The sequence below is a fragment of the Tiliqua scincoides genome, chromosome 1 (assembly GCF_035046505.1).
Source record: "Tiliqua scincoides isolate rTilSci1 chromosome 1, rTilSci1.hap2, whole genome shotgun sequence".
In the NCBI taxonomy this organism is placed as follows: Eukaryota; Metazoa; Chordata; class Lepidosauria; order Squamata; family Scincidae; genus Tiliqua; species Tiliqua scincoides.
In genome coordinates, this window is record NC_089821.1 from 311,494,717 (window position 1) to 311,520,768 (window position 26,052).

The window sequence follows — 26,052 nt, forward strand, 5'->3', positions numbered from 1 at the left end:
GAGGTTTCACAGATTTATTAAGTAAACAGCGCATATTGAAATGAAATACTGTTACAATAACAGAGCATTATCACATTTCACAAACACAAAAGAACAAGGAAATGACTGAGCAGTTTCCCACTCAACTCAAATGCCACTTTTGTAAACAGAAAAAAGGAACATGAAGCCCTGCTGGTAGGAAGATAGAACGTGGGATGCCAAGTGACACTCGTGGGCCGACAAAAACACCCACAGAGAAGACCACTGTTAGCACGCCAGAATCCTGTTAAAGACTACAGTACACAAGGGGTCAGAATCCTGTTGAACTTTACCTTGGGCCAAGGAGCTGACAGCAGAGCATGTAAGGCAAAGAGAAGAATCACCACCCATTTATATGAACTAAAAGGAATTTAAGGCAATTGTGGAGAGAGTTCAGGCTTTTGCACAATGGAAGGAGTTACACAGCAACAGTAAACTGAACTACCTCTGGTGAGAGACAATAAAAGCAAGGAGATAACCTCAGAGGGCAGTGCCTTGTGTGAACCAGAATGTGAGCCAGTCTTGTGCCTCAGAATATTTCAGGAGCCTCTGTTGCAGCCCCAATACTCCTGCATCCTTGCTGCAGCTTGTTAGTTTTACTTTGAAAATTATTTCTGAACATGGGCAAACTACCCTCACATCATTAAATAAACCTGAGTCATTGTTAGCATTATTGAACATCGTTTCTTCTCCTTAACAAGAGAAGCTGACACTGAACTGAGCACAACTTTTCCCAATTCAGAACTGCTTTTCCAAACAGATAAGAACATAAGAACAGCCCCACTGTTCTTATAGCCATAGGCCCATCTAGTCCAGCTTCCTGTATCTCACAGCGGCCCACCAAATGCCCCAGGGAGCACACCAGATAACAAGCTAGATGCACTGCTAGATGGTGACCATGTCTATACTACCCTCCCTCAACTTCCATATAAAGTTGCACAGCTATTTTCCTAAACAAGAGAAGCCTGATCATAAGCAGCCAGTTTGTTTTAAAGTGCTTTTCCATAAAAAATTAAGATGTTATTTGAATGATTTTGTAAAACTGGATGATAATTTAAGGTGTCACATCCTATATAAAAGCCTTTTCCACTGGATCAGACCATGTCAGTAGGTGTCACGGTTTGGGAGGTGGACTTAGACCTGGAACATCAAGGTTCAAATCCCTGCTCAGCCTTGAAGCTTCCTGGGTGACCTTGGGCCAGTCACTCTCTCTCAGCTTCATCTACCTCACAAGGCTGTTGTGAGGACAAGAGGAGGAGGTGAACCATGTACATCAGGGGTGTCAAACATAAGGCCCGGGGCTGAAGCTTTTTATCCGGCCCTCAGGCTCTCAGCTGCTGAGAAGTGCTGAGGTGTTACTGCTGAAAGGGCAGCCCACATGAAAATTGGGCTCTCCAATATCTTGAAATATAATCAAGATTTGTGTATTCTCTTCTGTCATTTGCAGTTAATGAGAACAGACTGCTGATTTCTGGCCATCAGCTGCTTCATGATGTCACTTTCTGGTTACTGACGTCACTTCTGGCCCTCAACAGGTACCCTGAATGCTAACTTCAGCCCTCTGTATGAAACAAGTTTGACACCCCGATGTACACCATCCTTGGAGGAAGGATGGTGTAAAAATGTGAAAAATACAACAACAGCACTGCAGCCTGTGTGTGTTCAAACTGGCTGTCTGATTTGCCTATGCCTGGGCACTTAGGTGAACAGGATATTATGCTCCCAGACAAAAACAAGGACAGTGTGTTGGCTGGAATGAACAATTCCCTATACATGATACACAGCCAGTACCTACTAACTAATCAGTCTGCAAGGAACCAATATCAAGATCAACAAAAGTTTCACTTCAACTTAATGTACTTACTTTTAATGCAAATGTTCTGCACCCCTTAAAAAAAATAAAGCTTTACAAATAATTTCCAGGCCAGATCTCATGAAGCTCAGTTCTGACTGCTGCTTCACTTGCGCAAACTGCCCAGAAGTTTTGTAAGAAGCTGCTACATAAAAATCAAACCCTCTACCAGGTGCATGCCACTTTTCAACAGGAAAGTTTTCTGAATACTAAATTTGGCCATTTTTTTTTAAGCAGCTATCCTTGGCTCAAGTATCCATAAGTACGCTGAAAATATGCAGACCCATCTGTGACAACAGCAGATGACAAGGAAACCCCTTGCAGGAGACCCAGTTGCATGGCAGGCAAGAACACAAGCCAGAAGAGTATCCCACCTTTCAGCCAGGGAAATAGCTTTATATTCCCTTTTTGAACATCGCAATGCATAACATCAGGGATCTCACTCTTCCCTGCACCTCGCCTCTTACTTAGAGGTGGGACAATTCTGGGCTGATGGAATAAGTGTCTGCCCTCAAACTACATTCCATGACTGAAGTGCCAGAGGCATCAATAAGCTTCAAAGGCATCTCTGAAGCGAGATGGACCCCCAATCTGTATAGCCATTTAGTTGGGCTTGGTCTTGAACTGAAATAGTTCAGCCATCAAAACAATGAACAAAAAAGAGATCAGCCTCAATTGCTTTTCTTCACATAGTCCACAGTGAACATTCCCCAAACACGCATACTTATACAAAAGGTCATTGCAATTGTTGCATTTAGCTATTATTGCTATATACGAAGAATCAAACAAGCTACAAGGTAGAAAGTGCTTGTTTTGTCAGTTCCATGCTTCAAAACTCTGCTGGTCTACATGAAGATCTGAAAAATGACTTCAGGAATTCATAGGATTTGCAGATGTTAGTAGAAATCTGATCTTTTTTGAACTGGTTTACTTTTTTATTTAATAAGTCTTTACCCCACCTTTCCTTCATGAAGTGACTGCCCAAGGTGGCTAACAACATTAATAAAATAATCACATAAAACAAAACATCACATAATAAAACCAATAGCATAAAAATCACACACACATACACCCCCCCCACACACACCAGCAACAAAACAGTAGAGAAAAAATAAATAGAAAACTCAGCGGCATAAAACATGAAATAAAAAATATAAGCCGCAAATATAAAATAGTATAATGCAAACCAAGAGATAACATAAAGTGCAAAATAAAATATAACAATGGAGTGACATAAAAGCTAGGGACATAAAATACTAATAGAAACAAAAATTCTCCCCACCCATTCTAACTACCCAAAAGCCACCTAAAACAAAAACATTCCCAGAACTTATTGATGCACATTAAGAGGAGGGTCCAGTTCTCAAATCTCCAGGGAGTTCCACAGCTGTGATGCCACTGCCAAGGCTGTGGAACTTTTTGCCACCGGCCCCAACCTTTGTTGCTGGCGACATCCAAAGAAGGGCTACCCCCTTGGACAATCTGAGGGGGTAGGCCAGAATATAGGGAAGGATGTGATCCCTCAAACACCCTGGTCCTGAGCCATGTAGGGCTGTTTTTCTTAAACTGTAGGTCACGACCCACCAGGCGGGTCACAAGCCAATTTCAGGAGGGTCCCCATTCATTTCAATATTTTATTTTTTATATTAGACTTGATGCTACCATGGTATGTGACTGCATTTGAGGAAATGTTACAGACCTGTACTTTTAACAGGCTACTATGTATATTCTTTGAACAATGATAGTAAATGAGACTTACTCCTGGGTAACTGTGGGTAGGATTGCAGCCTAGGATTGTGAAAAATTTTCCTGCTTGATGATGTCACTGCCAGTCATGACCATAACTTTTGGTGAGTCCTCATTCTCATTCTAAAAAGTGGGTTCCAGTGCTAAGTGTGCGAGAACCACTGCTGTAGAGTTTTGTAGGTCATAACCAATGCTTTGAAATGGACCTGGAACAGAATTGGCAGCCAGTGTAGTCACTGGAGCAGCAGTCCAACAAACCACCAAGCCCCAGCAACTAGACAGGCCAGCTCATTCTGCCCCTATTGCAATTTCTGGACTGTCTTCATGGGCAGCCCCACATAGAGCCCATTACAGCAATCAAGCCAAGATGTCACCAAGGCATGGACCGATATGGTTGGGTCTGACTGATTAGTTATGGCCACAACTTGCACACCACCTTAAGTTGGACAAAAGTCTCCCTGGCAATTCGGGAGAAGTTGTAGAACTCTCAAGCTGTGTACCTATTCCTGCTGAGGGAGTGCAACCCCTATAGAGCAGATGAATAAGCCAGCTCCTGCACTGTGGATTTCCGAATGAGTAGGACCTGTTTTGTCTGGATTTAATTTTGGTTTCTTAGTTCCTACTCAGTTCTAATCTGCCTCCAAGTAATGCTCCAAGACTTCTACAACTCCCTCCTCATTTAATACAGTAAGAACTGTCATCAGCAAACTGATGGCGCACCACTCCAAATTCACAGACGATCTTTCCAAACAATTTCATGTAGATATTAAAAAGCATGGGGAGTACAGGAGAACCCTGTGGAATCCCACACTGCAATGGCCAGGGCTCCAAATAGGCATTCCCCAGCACCATGTCTGGAGAAGGAGAGGAGCCACTGCAAACCAATGCCCCCAAGCCCGAAGTCAGCTAACCAACCCAGAAGGACAACATGGCAGATGGTATTGAAAGTTGCTGAGAGGTTCAGTAGGACCTACAGGGACACACTCTCACCTGTCCATGCCCCAGTGCAGGTTGTCCGCCAGGGCTATCTTCAATCCAAACCCTGGCCTGAAGCCAGACCATAAGGCTTCTCATCCTGAAGTTGAGATGCCACCACCTGCTTGATCACGTTGCCTAGAAAGGGAAGGTTTGAAACTGGCCAAAAGTTGTCCATAAACATGGGATCGAGGGAGTGCTTTTTTTGGGGGGGGGATTGCACTATTACAATTTTCAACATCTCAGATAGCACCTCCTCCCTTAAGGAGCATTAACCACTTTCCCGATCCATTTGGCCTGTCCTCCCTGGGTTGCTCACATAAGCCAAGCTGGATAAGGGTCAAGTGGGCATTTAGATGGTGTTACACTCCAAAGGATTCTGTCTACATCCTCAGGATGTACAAACTGAAAAGAATCCCAAACAATAGGACTATCCGATGGCCAGGGGACATCAACAGATAATGGTTAACGTAGAGTCCAGGCTATGGAAAATAATAATAATAATAATAATAACAGTATTTATATACCGCTTTTCAACTAAATGTTCACAAAGCGGTTTACAGAGAAAAATCAAACAACTAACAACTAAATGGCTCCCTGTCCCAAAAGGGCTCACAATCTATAAAGATGCAAAAAGAATACCAGCAGACAGCCACTAAAACAGACAGTGCTGGGGTGAGGTGGGCCAATTACTCTCCCCCTGCTAAAAAAAAAAAAAAGGAGCACCCACTTGAAAAAGTGCCTCAAAAAATACAAGCAATTTTACCTGTGGTCTAGCAAAACTCACACTGAGCAACTAAATATTCCAACTGATTCCCAGAGGGGTCAGATGAAGCAGCACCCAAACCACATGGAAAAGTTCTGCTGGATGATTCTCCTCAGATATGATGGTAACAGAGAAAAAAGTCTTTTTTTGCAACCAATCACTGCTATGGCATGGGCTCTAATATGAAGTGTAACCAGTGTTTGGTTAGACTTGTTATGAGTTTTCCTCCACTGTGGCTCTAGGTATCTGCTCTGGTGTCTCATTGCCCACAGCTCCTCAGTAAACTAAGGTACAACAGTTGGTGTACAATGGGTAGGAGCCACTCAGAAGTGATCTGATCCACAGCCCTAGTCATGCTCCCATACCAGAGGTCAGCTAAGGCACTGGAAGAGTCACCAGGCCCAGCAAGAAGAAAATCCCTCAGGGCTCTCAGGAATCCAACAGCCTTGGGGGGTAGATGACACAATTCAATCCCCACCTCTGTGAAAGTAAAGAGCCACAATACGCCTAAACCTTACCAGGAAGTGTATCTGTCCATGACAATGGAGTGATTTTAATCTCCTAAACCAGATTTTAATGTCCACCACAACCAGATCACCATCCACATGCCCAGCAGTAAATACCGGGTTCAATATATGCCCTGCCACATGTATCAGGGCAGTAATCCACAGGGATTGGCCCATGGTTGCCATGGTAGCCTTGAAATCCCAATTTCCTCCAGCACCAGTGGCCCCAGTGTGGAGATTACAGAAGAATGGTTTCAGAAGAGAGTGTGCTCTCCCAGTTGTAGCCTGAACATTCACTCATGGAAGAACAAGAAAAGTTGCAGTTTAGTCCACTGCCATTCATGCTTCAGAAACACACAACTAATGACACCAGTTGGTAACCTCACCTTTTATGTACTCACAACTAATAGGCTGGTTTTTGAAAAAAAAACCCTAGCATTATTGCATGTTTGTGAATACAAAACAGAAAAATGAACACATTAAGTGGAGTGTAAGGGAAAAATAAAATGTCAAGAGAATATTATGTGGGAAACCACCACAACAAATGAAAGTACAGCTGCTTGTACAAAACTAAAACATACATTGGTAAAAACACCAAACCAAAAGCCGAAGAAATAATTTCACAGTCATCTATAGGATTAATGCAAGGATTAATGCACTGGGCCTTGCTTCACTCCCCTAAAACTGAAAACGAAGTTTCAGGATGCTCTGAAGGAACCCCCCCCCCCTTCAGATTCCAGTTAGGAACTGGCCTTCAGGCTAACTGTTAAGGAAGCAATTTGCCACACTCTAGGAACAGCCACTGAAATGAATGATGTCTAATAAAAGCATTGGGGAAATTGCTCCAAAAGAGTCTGTAGCCAGAATATACCCTCTTCTTAGCCTGATTCAGCAATTTTTTTAAAGGCAACACTACACTTGAGCTACATTAGCTCCTTTGGGAATACTAATGAAAGAGTAAACTAACGATTTGACATTTTTCAGAGGCACAGATGAATTTAAACAAGAAACTAAAATAATTTCAAGAAGCGACCATGTTTTAGGTTAGCAGTGTCCATTCCACAGCCTGCAGTCCACCAAACCAGGGTCACAAAGCAAATGTTGTTAGCCAAACCTCCTGTGAAGCGCAATCCGTACATGTGTACATGGAAATAGGTTCCACAGGCACTGGTGAGCCTAACTCCCTAGTAACAGTGCATGGGGGATTGCAGCCTTAGATTATTAACAGCCTTGCCAGAAGCTTTGTCTTTTAGCACCATGTTAAGAGTGGGATACTCTGTAGATTCAGTGATGCATTCTTCACAGTCACATGTGGGCCAACAGACACAACTTTGCGGAGTGGGCAAGGGTGGAAAGGACAACCTTTGTGAGTTTTAAAGTCTATAAACATGCTGGGAGACATATCATTGCAAAAACCCAAGGGGGATAAAAAGGTTTGCTGTTTGACCTCTGTGCTAGGCTTAGAAGCTAGAGACCTATCTGTTTGAACAAGGCCATTGGGTTAGCAGAGTTCGGTTTTAGAGGCGTAGGCAGGTCTAGCAAGTACAGGGCTATAAAGGCATTAAGCTTGCCAACTTAAAACAGTCACCTTTTATTATAGTCCTCAAGCCCCCTTGCACATTTTACTTAAAAAAGGGAAGTGTAAATGCAGGCAAATGGACTATGGTATCTATTTATAAACCTTGAGTTATGAGAAGGGGGGGAAGCAGCCCTTTAGTTAACTGTTTTTAAAAAAACTGTGAAGCAAACATGGTCTTTCCATGTAAAGAAGCCAGATATCTCTCTAACAAAAAGTTTGTTTGTGCAACACACTCCAAGGATCCATTGTCTTCTGCAAGGTTAACTATGTCAGCCAGAGGAGGAGGAAGGGGCCACAGCTCTACGAGCCAGGGAGCTTCTACACTTAGTTTTCAATAACGCAGCACTTCTCAGACTGAGATCATTCATTTCATTTCAGTGACATTATGCAGACTGAACACATTACCCGAGTTTTTTCCCCTACCTTTTGCCATCAACAATAACCAAGTACAGTCCTCAGTTGGGGTTAGCCTGCTTGTCTTTCAATTAAGCCTTCACACCTTTCCCCAGCTCCAAAATGAACAGCTTCCGGTCTCCACAGGCCGGTTGGGCCTGCATGATCATCCCCCTCAAAGTGCAGTCAAGCCAAAATTGCACCGACAGTACATCATGCCAGCTGAATCCAGCCAGGTGTCTGATATGGGGTCGTACTTCTGTACAGTGTTCAGGTAGGATGACCCAGAGTGTCCGCCGACTACGTAAAGATAGGTGTCAATTACAGCTGCACCAACTCCTATGGGGGGACAGGGTGGGAGGGGAGAAGAGGAAAGATAAATGCAGATGAATATCAAAAGAACCCACCTCATTTTTAAAAAAGAAAGCAAACTATAAACAGGTGTTAAACAGACCGTGCAGAGGAACTTACAGCCTCTGCTGAGAGTTATTCCAGAGTTGTGCATGGCTAGGGGAGGCAGAGAAGACATCCCCAGAAAGATGCCAGGCCCCTTAGGTTGGGGCCTGCAGGCCTCAGAAGGACCCAGAGCTGACAGCAGAGGTGACATGATCCTAAGGCTCTGTCCCTAATCTGCCTTGTGATGTCACAATGTATTCTGGGAAGGAGGAGAAGACAATGCCACTGCTCTTTGGGCCCAGACTGCTGGTGGAGACAACTGTTCACTCAGGCCCATCAGAGCCTTAAACATAATTCAGAAGGGAAAGCAAACGTCCACTCAATTTCACAATGTGGGTGACACATCTCCATAGCTCTCCATCACTATGGGTTTAGCTTTGTGCAAACAATCTTATTCAAACTCGGTGATATTAACAAATCCTTAATGCATGTTTACTTCCTGGATTGATTTCACCAAGAGAGAACAATTTTATGGAGATACTTCCTCCTTTTGAAGGACCTGAACTGTTGGTCATATGAACACGACTCAAGTAGGCCCCACGCCACCCTGTTTCTCAGGCCTCTTCTGTTTATCTTGGGAAGGATGACTTTCTTTTCTAGAAAAAGGAGCAGAGGAGAAATTTGTGATATCCTCACGCAACTTCACAAAGCACTATTTGCCTTTCACAAAATAAGTGGAAAATGTACTTCTTTACACAGAAGGTGTGAGAACAGCACAAATCTCCAGAGGACTCTGCCTGTACAGGACTCTGCTTATACACACTCAGCCCTAGAACCCAACTGCATAGTTACTCATCCCAGTCATCCACAAGGTTACCTATGGTAAGGTCAGCAAAATTTAGTCAAACCAGAAGCAACTCTTATGATTCTTCCTACCTGTCCTGGGTTCCTTCATTGGTTGACAAACAGTCCACTGGTTTTGATGAGGGTCGTATCTCTCAATGCTGGATAAATGGGAAACGCCGTTATGCCCTCCGACTACAAAAATGAAGCCAAGCACAACCCCAACACCAAAGTTTATTCTTTTATCGGCCATTGGAGCAACCATCTCCCAAGAGTCTTTGCTGGGATCATAACGTTCCACACTGCAGTTGAAGACAAACAGTAGGGTTCCATGAGAACAGTTTGTAGTGATGTAACATCTTAAGAGGCCACTGAGGAGGTATGTTCATGAGGGATTCCTAACACGGTGAAGTCCCAACTGTGATCACAAAAGAGTCCCAACACAAATAAGTTACCATGGCCTCTTGAGATATTTGATATTATAAGAGTTTGTGACCTCGGGATAGCAGAGGAAAGCTCTACACACAATAAAAAGAAAAATGCTGCTCACAGGAGAAAGGCCTGAAGATGCTTCCTCCTTTTGAAGATTCTGAAAACGCTTTATTCTCCCTGTGTCTGAAGAGGAATCATCCTGCATGGTATCCTTGGCACAAAAGAAACCAAAAGCTTGGAACTAACTAGATGTTTGAATCGCATGCGATTGAGGGGAAATGGAGAGGGAGAAACAGTTCATATGCATACAGCCAGAGACTAGGAAGAGTATCACCACATGGGAATGGGTTATCTTTCCTAAGTGTTTGTTCATTAAAGGGTATATTCTAGTATACTGGACACAAAAAGAAACACTGCCCACCAATCAAAACAAATATGATGTGGTTCACAGGAGTCCCACCACTTACAGAGTGCCTTGGCTCCAGCAAGCAAGACAGCCACAACTAGCCCTATTGCTACTCCTGCTAGCCATGCAGATAAGTAAAGTTTCCACAAATACACTTGCCACATTGCTAGTGGTGACTGATTGGGGGGTGGCTGTGTGGAGGCATGTGAGGCAACTGCAAATAGTAGTTGGTTAAGCCACATTAAACTGTTGGTAGACAGGGAAGAAATCTACATGGGTTCACTGTGTGGAACCAGATGCACTTACAAAGTGCATTAACCTCTTAATCTCTAAAATAAGCCCTGTGTATAGGCCAGCTGTGTTACTTTACCAACTTCAAACAATAATTCTTGTCTCTACTTTTGAGAGTTGAACAAGCTTCACATGCATTGCCTTGGTGTTATCTTTGCAAGGAAGCATTGCCCATATCAAGTTGGGCAAGTGGGAGTGGATTGCCTAAGGCCACCTAGTGAGTTTATGGCAAAGGCAAAGTTGAACTGGGGAGTCTGGCTTTGTAGCTCAGTCTCTTAGCTAGGAAACTATACCACAAAACAGTTCAGCTGGTCAGGCAGTTTCTCAGGAGAACCAATCTTCCATTATTAAGGGAGGTGTGCTGTACTCAGATCATTAGGCGGAAGTCTACCCCACCCAACTTCTCATTCTAAAAAGTGGGTCCCGGTGCTAAATGTGTGAGAACCACTGCATTAAGGGGCAGGGTGACAGCGCTCTGGTGATGCTTGTCTAGGATGCTATATGGTCCTTCTGTAATGGTGCTGTATTTACTGCTGGCAGAAGCCCCCAGCATTTTTATGATGCTAAGACGTTACAGAAACATTACAGAAAAAAATACAGAGTAAAATGAGGAAAATGCGAAGATTTTTGCCACAATAGTTCTTTTGACTTGAAGACATCAGCATGACTGGAACCAGACTGAAAGATAACTTATCAGATTCATTCCTGATCTTTGCACAAAGTTGGCTGAAAAACTGTGTTACATTTGAAGGGGATGTCAGCAAACCTACATGCCAGTGGTTTCCAAAATCTCTGGGAGAGTTTGGGCTGCGGTATCTCTTTGGGATGAGAGGGAGGTGACAGTGCTCCAGCAATCGTGCTACTGCTGTGCAAAAAAGGGCTTTTTAGGTACTTACAGGGGGTCACTATGGCCCTCTGGAGGATGTGGATAGCCTGTGGCCTCCTCTGCAAGCCTCCCCATGCCTCAAAAATTCTCCCACTTCCAGTGGGCTCCCCGCATCCTCCAGAGGTTAATGGATTTTTGGTGTTTTCCAAATGTAAGTAGTACAGAAAGTGGTGTTGTGTTTTTATCCAAAATTTATATTATAATTATAAATTATAATCACTTTAAAAGTATACTAGATAGGTGAAACAGGTGGTATAGTGTCAGCTGATGCAGCCACAGTCATTATCCATGCAAACCCCCCCCCCCATTTAATAACAGAAGTATTTTATTTGGTTTTTATTTATTTTTTGCAGATTTAGGTTTTTGTTTTTTTTTTACAAAAATGCAAAGTGCAGAAAGCATTATGTGTTTTTATTTTGTTTTCTCCCACCCCTGCCTATAACTGAAGCTTGGGTTCCCTATAGGCTGGGTACCAAGGAATTATGGCTCCAATTTAAATCCAATCACAACTTAATGAAGACATTTAAGTCTTCCTTCCACCATCAAGGTCCTCACCTTTCCTTCAAGCAACCAGGCAGAATTCAACTACAGTAAAACCAAAAACCTGAGACTGACGCTGAAATGGGTGTATATTTGTCCTGAATCACTGAGCACAGACACAGTACTGTATGCTTAGGCTCTCCAATTAAGTAGCCTCAAGCTGACTGAAAGCCTCATTAATGTTCAATTTCTCTCTTGGGATTTGGGTTGAAGGAAAACATGCTGAATTCTACTGGAGGCTTTAGCAAAAAGGTGCTGAGAATTCCATGCATGGATTTGCCATAGCAAGAAGTAATGAGGCCTGTTGGGAGTAACCCAAGTTTGTTTGGCAGCTTTTCCAATGACAACCAGACACTCAGAGTGTGCGTGAGAGACAGCATGTTTTTCTTATTGCTTCAGTGACTCCACAATACTCACCTGTTCATGTGAGCAGGGCCGTAGCCCCCAAGGGCATAGATCATTCCATCCAAGACAGCTGCAGCAAAGCAACTCCTTGTTTTACTCATGGGTGCCACAGGTTGCCACTCCTTCACTTTTGGGATGTACTTCTCCACTGATTGTAGGTAAGACTGACCATCATAACCCCCCAAAGCATAGATTTCTCGTGACAGAACTGCAACCCCCAAGGTGCTCCGACTGTCGTTCATACTTTCAAGGGACGTCCAGGTGTTTGTATCTGGATCCCAGCACTCCACAGAGCTTTCATGTTTTCGATAGTTGATGCCTTGACACATGTGGGTTGCAATCCCTCCTATCACATAGATTTTCTGATCAAGAACGCAGATTCCGAATTCATAGCGCGGGACACTTAAAGGTGCCAAGCCTATCCAGGAGTCATTCTGAGGAAAGTACATTTCAACGCTAGGGAAGGAGAAGAAAAAGATAATAGAACTACCACACAAAAGGGTTGAACTTATTTTTGATCCACACCCAGTCTCTCAGCTCAGACAAGTCTCTTGGCAGAGATTGCAAGGACTGAGGGGAATTGTTTCTCCACCAGTGTTTACTATTATTAACAGTATTTACATACCGCTTTTCAACAAAAGTTCACAAAGCGGTTTACAGAGAAAAATCAAATAACTAATGGCTCCCTGCCCCAAAATGGGTGAGGAGGGCCAGTTACTTTTCCTCTGCTAAATACAAGAGGAGCATCCACTTGAAAAAGTGCCTCTTACCCAATTAGCAAGGGTTTTTATGAGGCAGGCACTTTATGACACTGATGCAAGCAAAGCAAAAACCTACTGTCCTTGGCAAATGATGGCCCCTTTTATGAAACCATTGTGCATTAGCAGCAGAATTTTGTTTTACAGATAAAGTCCAAAGGTGAAGAGTTATTCTAGTTTAAAGGTGCAAAATTTCTCATTTGCCTCTTTTAAAATGAAAGGGATTTTAAGCACAGCAGGTAATGGTGCTATAACTTATTTATGGTGCCAATTCAATTCTTTCTGGAGGGAAGGGGGTCTGTAGAGTAAGGCATAGTTCTCAAAACATGGAGAGGACCTCCACAGAAAGGCAGAGAAAGTTGACATCCAAGTACAAACTCTTCTATAAGCTTTATCAGTCCGCTTTTTTGGGCACTGCAACGGAAACCAGGAGAAAAAATGCAAGGACACCACTGACAGATCCGAGACTGTACAGGACAGCTCTTTCATCAATTTCCTTCTTTCAAAAAGGAGTAGACTACTAGTATAGTCCAGAGCAGCAGCAGCTGACCGTCATTCAAATCCCACCTGTGTCACAATTGTTATGTCTCTGGACAAGATAATATCAGTGAAAAAGAACAAGAGAAAACTGTAAAGAACTCTGCATTTTAACATGTACTTTGCATTTGTCAGAACTGCCAAGTCCCCACAAGGGCCAACTAACCATGCCATTATTTGCTGAGGATCTCATGGTGGAAGAAATGAGCTATGAGATACTTTGCAGGCAATGCAGCTGGGAAGTGGTGGGGCCAGACCCTTAAGTATACTTTGTCAGCAAAGGACTACCAATGGAGGGTGCAAGGGAGTTTCTGATTGGATGATAGTATAAACAACTTTCCACCAGTTAAAGGGAATTGCAAAACTACTCCCATAACTAAGCCCAGTCTGGTGAGAGTATAGACAGCCAATAAAGAAAAACTTGGAAGACAATATCTCCTTCTCTCATTATGCAAGGGAACTTTGCAACTTTCTGAATAATAGTCCTATTCTAACTCAACTTTGCACCACCAATCCCACCCCCCCGCCCAGGCCAATCTGCAACACCTCTCCCCTTGCTCTGGACTTACCTGGTCATAAAGCACTTTGCAACAATGTTCAAAGCCAGCATGTTGAGAGCCAGAGCCTTTCCACACATGCCAGCAGTCATTGCAAAGCTCAACAACCAGGTAAGACCGGGGAACTGCCAGGGTGGGTCAGGATTGGTGGCACCAGTGCATGCAGGATCCCAACCCCCTTCCCAGGCCTGGTCTGCCTCCATGGGTCAACTGGGACTTGCGCCAGTATAAGTGTCTCCTCACCCTGAGGAGACCTCCATAAGAACATAAGAAGAGCCCGGTTGGATCAGGTCAAAAGCCCATCTAGTTCAGCCTACTCGTGTATCTCACAGTGGCCCATCAATGCCTCAGGGAACACACAAGACAACAGGATCTGCATCCTAGTGCCTTCCCTTGCATGTAAAGCTCATACACAAACAATCCCACTCTTGTCACAAATTGATACTTCAAGCAAATACAGAAACATTTCCTTGAAGATTCTAATACAAAGCACACGCTTCCCAGCTCCCAACACTATCAAGATCTTCCATACTATCAGCTCACCTCATCCAAATTACTGTGCATCACAAATGGTTGAGCGAGTAAGTCACAGTGTGCTACGAAGGGCACTTCCTGTAGCACTGCTGCAGCCAAGTGGGGGGAGAGATTATTCATGCCCTCTCTTCTCTGCACATTTTGCTCAGCTGTTTGGCTGCACCTGGAGACTGTGGGGGGGGGGTCACCCTCCTCAGAAATCTTTGCTCTGCAAAGTCCTGAACTTAACAAGCTGGTTCCTCTTCCTCATCTCCCATCTGGCTCTTTACACAAAGACCAGTATTTAATATAAACCATCTATTTAAGAGAAATAGGGCAGACAAAATACAGCCAAGATGCCCAGTGGGACACAGTAGACCCTGTGCCGGCGCCGCTGCGTTGCTTCATAGGAATTTAGCTAGGATTGGGCAGTAAGGTTATAATCCTATGCACACAATCCTGGGACCACGCCCTATTGAACACAGTAAGACTTACTTCAGATCAGACCTGCCTAGGATTAGGCTGCGAGTGAAGTAAATGCACTGTGTCCAAACAGCCCCAACTTGAGGGTAGCCCCAACTTGTGCCCTACAGCAGTCAGCCAGTGCCTGATTGGGCCAATATCTGATACGGCCTATGCCCACCAACTTGAAAGGAGGATGAACATAAGAACAGCCCCCTGGATCAGGCCATAGGGCCATCTAGTCCAGCTTCCTGTATCTCACAGATGGAAGAGATTAACACAACAAGACACAAAAGACAGATAGCACCTTGCTGGCTCCTGCAATGCCTTACCTTTCCAAGCAAGCAAATAGCCCAGCTTTCCCTCCCACAGCACAGAGTACTTTGGGAGGGCAGCGAGGGCGCGTTGTTAGCACTGTCTGATAAGAAAGTCTGTGCTCAGGCATGAAATGGTACTTCAAGCCTTCATTCAGCAGATGCTTGCAGGTATGGTCGTCACGAATAAGGTGGTTGGCTTCATAAAGCCTTGTGAGGAACTTGACACTCAGCAGAGGCAGCCGCACACAATGCAGGAGCTGTGCCAGGTACTTCTGGCGCTCCTGCACGTCATACTTTATCCAGGACTCCAGTGCATAGAAAACCATCTCCTCAGTGACCACATTCAAACAGTCATTGGAAACAATTTCATCCAGTTCAGAATGTGTAAGTTCAAAAAACTCTTCTGTCTGACAAACATCTTCAAAGTTCTGGCAAATGTATTTGTTGGCAGCCAAATAGAGGTCATGACAGCCGTATGTCTCTGCAAAGCGAGAGATCCCAATGCAGTTGCCAGGATCCAGTTGGCTTTCCAAGAAGGTGCAACATTCTTTCAGCACTAGCTTAATCTGGAGGAGATTGGCAGCAGGCAGGAGTGACTCCACTGTGTCTTGAGAGATGAACACAGTCCCAGTGTAGGCATACTCTACTATGGCCTGCAAGGCTGCTTCAGCGATGCACTGAAATTCTACCTCAGAGTTCTCCTTCTCTGACAGATGGCCACTGAACATGGCTTTGAAGTATGGGCTGATACTGGCAAGCACCACTTTGTGGGCATGGATCTTGACATCTCCAACACGAAGGACAATGTCACAGAGCTCATGGTGCTGCCGGAGGAGGTTGAGGCCCTGCAGGAGTTGTTCTGAATGCAAAGGGGCTAAGTTGGCAATCATGTAGGTTGGAGACGATGGGTCCATCTTTGAAACACGAAAAAAAATTAAACGAGAATTATGCAGACCTTAAGCCTCAAGAACCAAATACAACAAAAACCTGATTTTCAACTATATTTTCTAGGCATCTGTGTAAAAAAACTCAAAACAAAAAAACCCACACAATTGTTTCATTTTTATTTAACAACTTTATAGCCCCACAACCATTTTGATCTACATGGCACCTACAGCCCACTCTTCTGATTGGGAGGTATTCTTGGTTCCAATAGTTAATCTTTTCTAGACACAAACTAGGAGACTACAGTTTCGGACCATTCTTTTGGTACCTTGAATCAAATCCCACTGTACAAATCTTACCCCATTTGCCCTCGCAATAACCTTACAATGCAGACAATAAACTGAACTGATAACTTCCAGTCAAACTTTCTGGAAGACTTTAGGCAGTAGCTGGAAGGAAAGAGAAAAACCCAACTTTCTGTGCCCAGCTACAGCTGACAATTCAATAGGCATATTTACTGGCTACTGTGCAGATACAATTTGAGTGTGATTAAATGGCAACCCCAATCTGTGGGTATGTACCCAAGCATGCAGCTAAGCTTGCTTGTGTGCTTCACTTTCTACCCATTTCAGTGTCATGGGCCTCTGGTCTTACTCTATGACCTTCTATTTTTTGTTCATCACTGTAAAATGACACACAGTGGCTTGAATCACTTATTTGAAACCTTTGGTCCCTTCCAGCATGGTCTTTCTTCTGAAAGATCTTAACAAAATTAGGAGATTTACTACAGGCAGTAGAGAGAACCTCTCTGGTCTGTGGGTGTATGTAACACAGAGAGGTAGCCCAACAATGAGCTCCTATGCTATTTGTTTGTGTACACACACACACACATAGAGAAAGAGACAAAGAAAAAACATCTATATTTTACCCACATACAGGAGGGAACCAGCAAACTCTGTATTACATTGTGGCACCCTCTAAGTTAGGAGTCCTGAGGCAGATGGAGAGTACAAGGTGGCAGCAGCGGGACTCCATCCTATTGCCTTCTGCTCACATCCAGTTAATCCAGCTTCAAAATACTGCATCTCCCTATCTACTGGAATTGTGCTAAAATGATATTTTATGTTACCAGAAGATTGCAAGCTGCCTGGAGACTCCCTAAGTGGATAGTGGCCTAGAAATATTTGTGGAGGGGGGTGGCAGTTGGACTGGGTGGGAGAAAGACTACAACGGCAAAAGCAGAAGAGTTAAGGGCATGATACAGTTGTAGCTAGAAGGAACTGCTACAGTGCAATTGTGAGTCCTGTGGCCGCTCTAAAGACTTGAAACATTGTAAGACAGTGTTTCCCAAACCATGGGTTGGGACCCATCAGTGGGTCATGACCGGATAGTTGGTAGGTCCTAAAACTGAAAACCTGAGAGCTGACAAGGAAAATGTATTGAGCCTCATGAAAACTGAGTCACATGTGTGCTTTTACTCCCAAGTAGGCAAAGTCATCAGAATGGTCCTGAACAAATGAATATGGAGCTCAGCAAATGCTCCAGAAGGTGGTTCTCTCTCTCTCCCCCCTACCCCCCCCCCCCCCGGAAAAGGATAAAAACTGAGGCTTTCTGCAGCTGGTAAAGAGAAAATTGTTTTAGGCTCATAAAGTGAGGTGGGTCCCAATAGTGTCATTTTAAAAAGTTGGTGCTGAAAAGTTTGGGAACCACTACTGCAAGACCTTGTATAAAACCATAAAAACATCTAAACAGCCCCACTGGATCAGGTCAAAGGGGGCTTACCTAGTCCAGCTTCCTGAATCGCACAATAGCCCACCAGATACCTCAGGGAGCACACAAAACATAAGATACTCGAATCCTGTTGCCACTCCCTTGCATACTTCTAAGACCAGGAGATTGCACATACTCATCATGGCTTGCAACCCCTGGTGGACTTTTCCACAAGAAGTTTGTCCAATCTCCTTTGAAAGGTACCTAGGCCAGACACCATCACCACTTCTTATGGCAACAGTTCTATAGACTAAATACAAACTGGGTAAAAAAAAATTCCTTTTGTCTGTCCTAACTCTCCCAACACTCAATTTTAGTGGATGTTCCCTGATTTCTGGTGTTGTGTGAGAGGGAGAAACCCTTATCCAATTTATTCAAACCATGCATAATTTTGTATGCCTCAATCATGTTCTCCCTCAGGTTCATTTTTGTAGACCGAAGAGTCCCAAATGCTTGTAGCCTTTCCTTGCAAGGGAAGTGCACCAGCCCAGTAATCGTTTTGGTCGCCATCACGACTTCCTGTGGCAAGGAGTTCCACAGAATAATCACACACTGGGCCAAGAAGTACTCTTTTTTCTGTTCTGACTCTTCCGACACTTAAGTTTAGTGAACCTTGTAGAGAGACAGGGGAGGGAGGATTGAGAAACAAAACATGTGCAAACAGACAGCATCCTGGTGGCTAAATAATGGGGGAGAGGGAGAGGATTGAATCAGCATCCTGCTTGTGTGCAGCAAGTGAGAGGGAGAGGAGAGGACCTCTGAGATGAGGGGGCATCCTCATCTCAGAACTCGGGGGGGGGGGCCTGGTGCCCACGCAGGGGATGAGAGAGCAACTGCTAAGGCAGTGGTAGCCGGGGGCGGGGGGCAAAACAGTAAGTCTTGCAGGGAGCCTCCACGCAAATGGCCCCCTCCCCCTTGAAGCCATCCCAGGTGAGGAGAGCAAAGCGTTCTGCCTCCATTTTGCTGCCCCCACCTCGAATGGTACCCCTTGTACGCCACTGCGGTGAGGCTCTCTGCTAAACTCAGGGCTTTGCCCCCCACTAGCTACGCCACTGCATACAGCCCATTACAGCCTTGGTGCTTTGCCCCTCCAGCTATGCCACTGCCTGTGCAGCCCTCGCCTAGCAGTCAGGGGCTGGGGGAGAGGCGTGGCCAGAGGGGGAGGCGCTGGGCACAGGCTGGCCAGGGTCTCAGCATGGTGGCGTAGCCGTAGGGGGGGCGAGGCACCCAGTCTGGCAGGGAGCCTCAGCGCGGTAGGCGAGCGGCCCCTCCCTTCGGAGGCATTCCGGGTGCCCCCCATCGGGAATGCCTTCAAAGGGAGGGGTCCCTCGCCTGCCGCGCTGAGGCTCCCCGACAGACAGGTGCTCCACCCCTTCTCCGGCTACGCCACCGGCTCAGCACCTCCAGAGTCTGTCACAGGGGCTGCAGGCGGTGGCGTAGCCGGGGGGAGGGCGCTGGACTGAGGCTGGCAAAGGGGTGTCGCTTGCAGGCTGTGGAAGGGCTCCGTGCGAGCCTCAGCGCTGCGCACCCCCACCGGCTACGACACCGCGCCGGGGTCTCTGCGGAGACGGGAGAGGCCCGCACAGCGCCTCGGCGGGGTTCGCGGTCCCCCCACAGACCCCTCCCCACAGCCGCCCCCGCCCTAAGAAGGCCTCACCAGCGCCGGGGTCCGCGGCCCGTCCAGTCGGGCGGAGGGAGGAGCGGGGCCTGCGGACGGGAGCCTCCGCGGCACGAGAGCCGCCACCACAGACGTTGGGCCGGCGACAGCAGGGCGGGCGGGGTAGGCGACGACCGGCTTGCGTCACTTCCCGCTGCGGCCTTCCTTCTTCTCCGCGAGCGGCCCTGAAGTGGTTTCTGAGGGGAGAACTACGAGTCCCGGGACGCACCGCGCGCCGCCGGAGGGAATGTCCGGCCTCGCACCACGTGACTCTCGATTAACCCCTTTCGCTCCCTGCCCCCGCGGCGGCCTGCATTCTGTGTCCGCGCGCGGGATGCTGGGAGCGGTGCGCGCCGCGCGCAGGCGCAGTGGGCCGGGTCGCGGCTGAGGCTGCGGTGGCTTCGCAGGCGTCGGCGGTGACGCGTTTCCCTGGAGACGGCGATGCTCGCCTGCGAGGGGCCCGGCGGCGGGGAGGCCGGGCCGCGGGGTTGCTGTCGCGGGGCCTCCGCGGGGGCGGGCTGGCGGGGCGGCCGGGCGAGGCCCCGGCGCGGGGCATGGCCAGGGAGGAGGCGGCTGCGGGCGAGGGGCGCGCGGAGGCCGCCGGCGGGGGCTCCCGCTGCCCGTCCCCGGCCCCCTCCTCGGGGCTGCGCTTCGGGCTGGTCCCGGCGGAGCTGCACGCCCGGCTGCTGGACCAGCAGGACTACCGGGGCCGCGTGGGCGCCATGGAGCAGCTAAAGCGCGTGCTGGGCGAGGCGGCGCCCGCGGCCCTGGCCCGCCTGCCCGCGCCCTGCCTGCTGGGCCTGCTGAGCCTGCTGCGCGCCCTGCTGGACGACTCCAACTTCAAGGTGGCGCTGGGCGCGCTGGAGGGACTGCGCCTGCTGGCCGCCCGCCTGGGGCCCGCTGCCGCCGCCAGGGCCCGCCTGGAGCCGCTGGTAGCTGCTGCCGCCAAGGTGCTGGGCGACGCCAAGCTGGCCATCCGCCAGGAGTACCACCAGCTCTTTCTGGGGCTCATGCGCGCCGCCGGCCCCCAGCCCGTGCTGGATCTGCTGCTGCGCCCTGAACACCTGCGCCACCGCAACTCCCGCGTGCGCGAGGTCGTGCTGGCCATCTGCATCGCCGCCCTGCTCACCTTCCCCAGCGAGGACTTCGACCTACCTGCCATGGTGGCCGCCCTTGCGCCGGCCCTAACTGACGGCAAGCGCCGCGTGCGCCATGCAGCCCTGGAGGCCTTCGCCGTCCTGGCCTCGGCCCTGGGTCCCGGCCGGGCGGCCCTCATCTTCAAGGCCGTGGACGCCGTGGAGCTGCAGGACAACGGCGAGGGGGTGATGGGCGCTGTCCAGGCCCGTCTGGCGAGGAAGACCCTGCCCAAGCTGACGGACCAGTGGTTTGTGGAGTACGCGGTGCCCCTGCCTTCGTCCACCCACGGACACGCCTTCCACCTGCCCCATGGTGCTGACACGGACTGGCTGCTGGAGGGCAACCGCATCCAGAGCGCCCACAGTTATTCTGGGGAGCCAGCTGGATCTTTCACCCCTTTTGCGGATCAGGGAATGTGCCCTCGGCGGGTATTGAGTGCTGGGAAAGGGAAGTTGCCCTGGGAGAGTGAACGGCCTGGAAATCAGGTGTACCTCACAAAGGATACTGAGCCAGTAAGTCAACCTGCTGATTGTAGCAGTAAGTGAAGGTGTTGCTAAAACAGAGGAAAATGTTAGGTGTATTCTCTCACCTGCTATCTGGGGGCCTTTGCCTGTCAACTCCCTTCATTGGTCTTGATCTGCACTGATGTTCTGATTCTAGCTATTGTGTTTCTCATGCTACACAACCTTGGTTATTTTATGTCTGAGAACCAGTCTGGGGTGCTTGTCTGGTCTGCAGGACACACAGAAAAAATGCGTGGAGGGAAAGGGACAAAAGCTCAGTAAGCTGTTGGACGTTTGAGTGACTGGGCAAGGGTCCCCCTAGAAGAAGGACTGCACCAATTACAAAAGCAGTACCAGAGTGGTCAACCAGAAAAGATGTGTCATGGCTCCAATATGAATGCTGTACAGCATGTTAGACAATATAATACCAACACGTTTTTCTCTGGTGATAAACCTGAGAATCTTTCAAAGAAAAAGTGTGCTTTATGCACTTGCTGCCCCATCCTTGCAGATGACTTCACAGGAAAAGCCCCATAGAACGGTTTACTAGCTCATGGGTAACTGCTTTGAACTACATTTTGTTGAACAGAGTAAAAAAAATTCTTAATTATAATTGTTGGCTGTTTGAGGCACATTAGTGAACTGAAAAGAAAAGCTAAAAGACATTTTCTGTTCAGAAAAGGTTCCTTGCTTGATGGTCTTTAAACAATTTTTTCTCTGCTGAGAAACATGCAGATAGGTTTTTGCAAACTTATGTAGTTACTTTGAAGCTATTGATATAAGTTTTTGGTATTTAATTATTCCTGCAGGCAAGTGATGATCAGAGGATAATGTGTTTATTTTCCATAGCTAGGAATTTACAGTAGTAGTTATTGTGTATGTTACCTTGTAGAGAGAAATGGTTTATTTCTGTTTTCACCATTTTGCTCAAGGCTCAGCACAGTCTGTTGAACACAGTTTGTGTGTTTGAATAGGTGGATAATAAACCAAGGCTTGTATTGAAATCTGCATTTTATAGACATCTGTGTAATTTTTGGATGCTTCTTTTTAGAGGCTGCCACTATTTTCTTCCACCAGTGGTTCCCAAAGTGGTGGATCATGACCCACATGGGAACAGGAAGTGGGCCATTCCCTCTTAAGGGGAGTGACCAGTAATGGGTATCCTGATGCCTGGGGTTTTCCTGCTTACCTGGAGGGTTGCACTAGCCTTGGGGAGGGTCCAGGAGGCCTGCAGCCCCCTTTGCTGTCCTCCCTGATGCTTGAAGTTGCTCTGACCAGAAGACACACCCCAAGCCCTGCCCCCACCAACATTTAGCATGTTTCCAACCTTCAAGGAGGTCTTTGAGAAGCACTGTTCTACACTAACTACATGATGAATTTTTAACAAAAAGTAATAGCAGCCTGTTGCTTACTACTTTTTTTAGCTGCCAGATAGCTCTTATCATTAAAACATGGAAGTTGGGGTTTCAAGTAGCTTATATTATGAGTTATTTTCCTTGTGTCTTAATTTGAACACTTCAGAGAAGACTGATTATGTTTGTTCCACTTATTCATTGCTTGCTATCTGGATTTTAGACACCTAACTCTATTATCTGAAAGTTGCAAGACAATAGGAAGATTGGATGAACTGAGCATCCCAAATTCTAACAGTTGGTTGTATTTATTCTTTCCATTTGTATCCCGCTGTACAACAAATGTGGTCCTGAAGTGGCTGATTATATCTGATTTCCAAACTTAAAACATCATTATAAAAAGTTCACGAAATATCAAATGCCAGGAAACAGGGAATTGAGTGTTGGGAGAGTTAGAACAGACAAAAGAAAATATTTCTTTACTCAGCGTGTGGTTGGTCTGTGAAACTCCTTGCCACAGGATGTGGTGATGGCGTCTGGCCTGGACGCCTTTAAAAGGGGATTGGACAAGTTTCTGGAGAAAAAATCCATTACGGGTTACAAGCCATGACGTGTATGTGCCACCTCCTGATTTTAGAAATGGGCTGCGTCAGAAGGCCAGATGCAAGGGAGGGCACCAGAATGAGGTCTCTTGTTATCTGGTGTGCTCCCTGGGGCATTTGGTGGGCTGCTGTAAGATACAGGAAGCTGGACTAGATGGGCCTCTGGCCTGATCCAGTGGGGCTGTTCTTATGGATAGGTTGCATACATCTGCTCAGGGTATTTGCTTAGTCTTAACAAATTGCATAGTTAACACGTTGCATAATTGGGCAAAGAGGCACCTTTTAAAGAGGTGTCTTCATTCATTTAAGCGGAGGAGTGCAACTGTCCATCTTCACCCCAGCATGGTGTCTTTTTTCAGTGGCTGTTGCTGGTGTCTTTGCCTCACCTCTTTTAGGGTGCAGTCCTGCCCTTCACCTGACATAAGTCCCTTGTGCCGTCCCGCAAGGGTCGCAAATATGCTGTAAAGCATGTTTGTGCCTCCTCCGGAGTAAGCTGCACGTGGTGCACGGAGGCTGAATCCAGCCTCTGTGGTGGCTTCTGCGGCGAGCCTTGTGTCGGCCTGGCTGGGCTGACACAAGGCTCTGGGGTGGACAGGGATGAGGCGAGAGGGAGGCATTCCTGAGTGGGGGGAGGGCAGGTGGTGGGCAACCCCAGGGGCGGGTGGGGGAAGTGGGAGGCGGGGCTGGGATCCAGCACTTATGCTAGATCCCAACCCCTGTTCCCAGGGAGTTCGGAGTGGCTTTAAGCTGCTCCACTCTGCTCGGACTTGTGCCACCTCAGGAGGTGGTGCAAGTCTGAGGCGACCCATAGAGGCAAGGGTGCCTTACCCAGAGGTAGGGGGAAAGTTTTCCCTTGCCACTTGCTGAGCAGTTTTGGGCCCCTAACCTGGGCTGGATACAGCGCAAGCCTCTTGGCTTGCCTCTTCTAGCGCATGGTAAGATTGTGCCCTTAGTCGGTGAACCCTTTGAGGGTAGGGAGCCATTTATTGGGTTTGCTAGGCAAACAACTTTTTGAACTACTTTTTATTTTATTTTATTTATTTATTGGATTTGTATTCCGCCTTTCTCCCTGAAGGGCACCCAAGGCGGCTAACAATCAAGTTAAAAAATACAAGGCAGATAAACATTAAAAATACAGAACACTTAAAAACATTTAAAACAAGATAAAATACATAGCAGCAGACTGAAAACACGCAGTAAAAGACATAAGATAAATTAAAAACAGCCCTTATAGTGCCTCGAAGGCTTTCCTGAATAAAAAAGTCTTCAGGCTCCGCCGGAATGTTAATAATGAGGAAGTTGCTCTCAATTCAAATGGGAGGGAATTCCATAGTGCAGGTGCCACCACCGAAAAGGCCCCGTTTCTGGCCGCCATTCCCTTCACTACTCTCAATGACAGCACAACCAACAGGGCCCCTTCTGATGACCTTAGAGAATGGACTGGATTATACAGAAGAAGGCAGTCTCTCAAATACGCTGGTCCCAAGCCGTTTAGGGCTTTAAAGGTCATTACCAGCACCTTGAATTCAGCCTGGAAACGAATGGGCAGCCAGTGCAGCCGCCAGAGTAGCGGCGTGATGGAGTCAAACCGCTGACCCCCAGCAACTACCTGAGCCGCCGCATTCTGCACTAGTTGTAGCTTCCGGGCCGTCTTCAGGGGCAGCCCCACGTAGAAAATGTTACAATAATCTAATCTTGATGTCACTATGGCATGGACCACCGTGGCCAGATCCGCCCGAGACAGGTACGGCTGCAGCTGGTGCACCAGCCGAAGCTGGGCAAAGGCACCCCTGGCCACAACTGACACCTGGACATCCAAGAGGAGCTGCGAGTCCAGAGAACTTGCAAGCTGCGAACCTGCTCTTTCAGGGGGAGTGCAACCCCATTCAGAGCAGGGCGATAGTCCAGCACCCGCATCGTGAATTTCTGCACCAGGAGGACCTCTGTCTTGTCTGGATTTAATCTCAGCTTGTTCGCCCTCATGCAGATCCCAACTGTCTCCAGGCAACGCTCCAGGACAGAGACAGCCACCCTCGAGTCAGGTGGATAGAGAGATAGAGCTGAGTGTCATAAGCATACTCCGAATCCCAACTCCAAATCCCCGGGTGACCTCTCCCAGCGGTTTCATGTAGATGTTAAACAACATGGGGGACAATATAGAACCCTGTGGTACCCCACACCTCAAGGGCCAGGGTGCCGAACAGGAGTTCCCCAATACCACCATCTGGGACCTGTCGGCCAAGAAGGCTGACTTTTTTGTTGTTATTGTTTATTATTAATAATTAATAATAGTTGCACTGTGACTTTTAGGCAGGGTTTGGAATTGTGCGAGAAGCTGGGATTCCTCGGAATGTTGAGGGATTGCAGGAAGTGGAACTGGTGTCATCAGGCTGATAGACTCCATAGGACCTAATCACCACTGAAACGTACATCCAGGGTCACTTTGCCAACAAAATTGCCAATGCATAGCCATGTCACCTTGATTTACATGCTTTAAAAACAAGAAAGGAAAGGATAACACGTCTGGATTCTTGAATTGTTGTATCTCATATTAGATATGGAAAATAAGAAGCTTCTGGACCCAGAACAAAGGTCCATCTAATCTCAGTTTCTTGTTTCCAGCTGTGCATAGCCCACAAGCAAAGCGTGCCCTCCCCACCTTTGCAATTTGCTCTTCAGCAACTTTAATGTTTTGTTCAGCCATTTTGGCTAATACATCGGTCAACAGCTTCATGAATTTGTCTAATCCTCTCTTCAGAGCTAAGGCTGTCACAGCAGTCAGTTGGTATCCTTCCTGCTTCCCCAGGGTTTAGGAGCCTATGGAACAAGTGGTGTTGGTTACAGTAGAGTTCTTTTGCGTCTGCTTCTTTCTGTGGTAAGATGTGTTTGGTGTTGTGGCTTGATTGGACCTCAGATGCCAGGGGCGCAGGTGACTCTGCCATCCAGCATTGCTATATAGCCCCCCTCT

General features: G+C 47.1%; 2 protein-coding genes across 4 annotated transcripts in view; one reads left to right on the plus strand and one right to left on the minus strand.

Annotated features, from left to right (window-relative positions):
- On the minus strand, positions 1-19,613 carry KLHL28 (kelch like family member 28). Of its 3 annotated transcripts, none has more exons than XM_066630216.1 (6): positions 19,491-19,613; positions 15,194-16,092; positions 12,047-12,490; positions 9,168-9,376; positions 8,791-8,887; positions 8,067-8,174 (listed from the first exon to the last, which is right to left on the minus strand). In XM_066630216.1, exons 2-6 carry the CDS (start codon positions 16,090-16,092, stop codon positions 8,153-8,155), a joined length of 1,671 nt encoding a protein of 556 aa, XP_066486313.1. In that variant the 5' UTR covers positions 19,491-19,613; the 3' UTR covers positions 8,067-8,152. The 3 variants fall into 3 exon arrangements, with proteins under 3 accessions (XP_066486299.1, XP_066486313.1, XP_066486307.1); XM_066630210.1 differs by having other exon boundaries at positions 8,122-8,174; positions 8,728-8,887; XM_066630202.1 differs by lacking the exon at positions 8,791-8,887 and having other exon boundaries at positions 1-8,174.
- Positions 19,614-20,044: 431 nt separating this feature from the next.
- TOGARAM1 (TOG array regulator of axonemal microtubules 1) overlaps positions 20,045-26,052 on the plus strand; it is a 38,288-nt gene continuing 32,280 nt past the window's right edge. The window contains exon 1 of the mRNA XM_066624427.1: positions 20,045-21,139. Coding sequence (XP_066480524.1) covers positions 20,045-21,139 — 1,095 coding nt within the window. The remainder of the gene's footprint in view (positions 21,140-26,052) is intronic.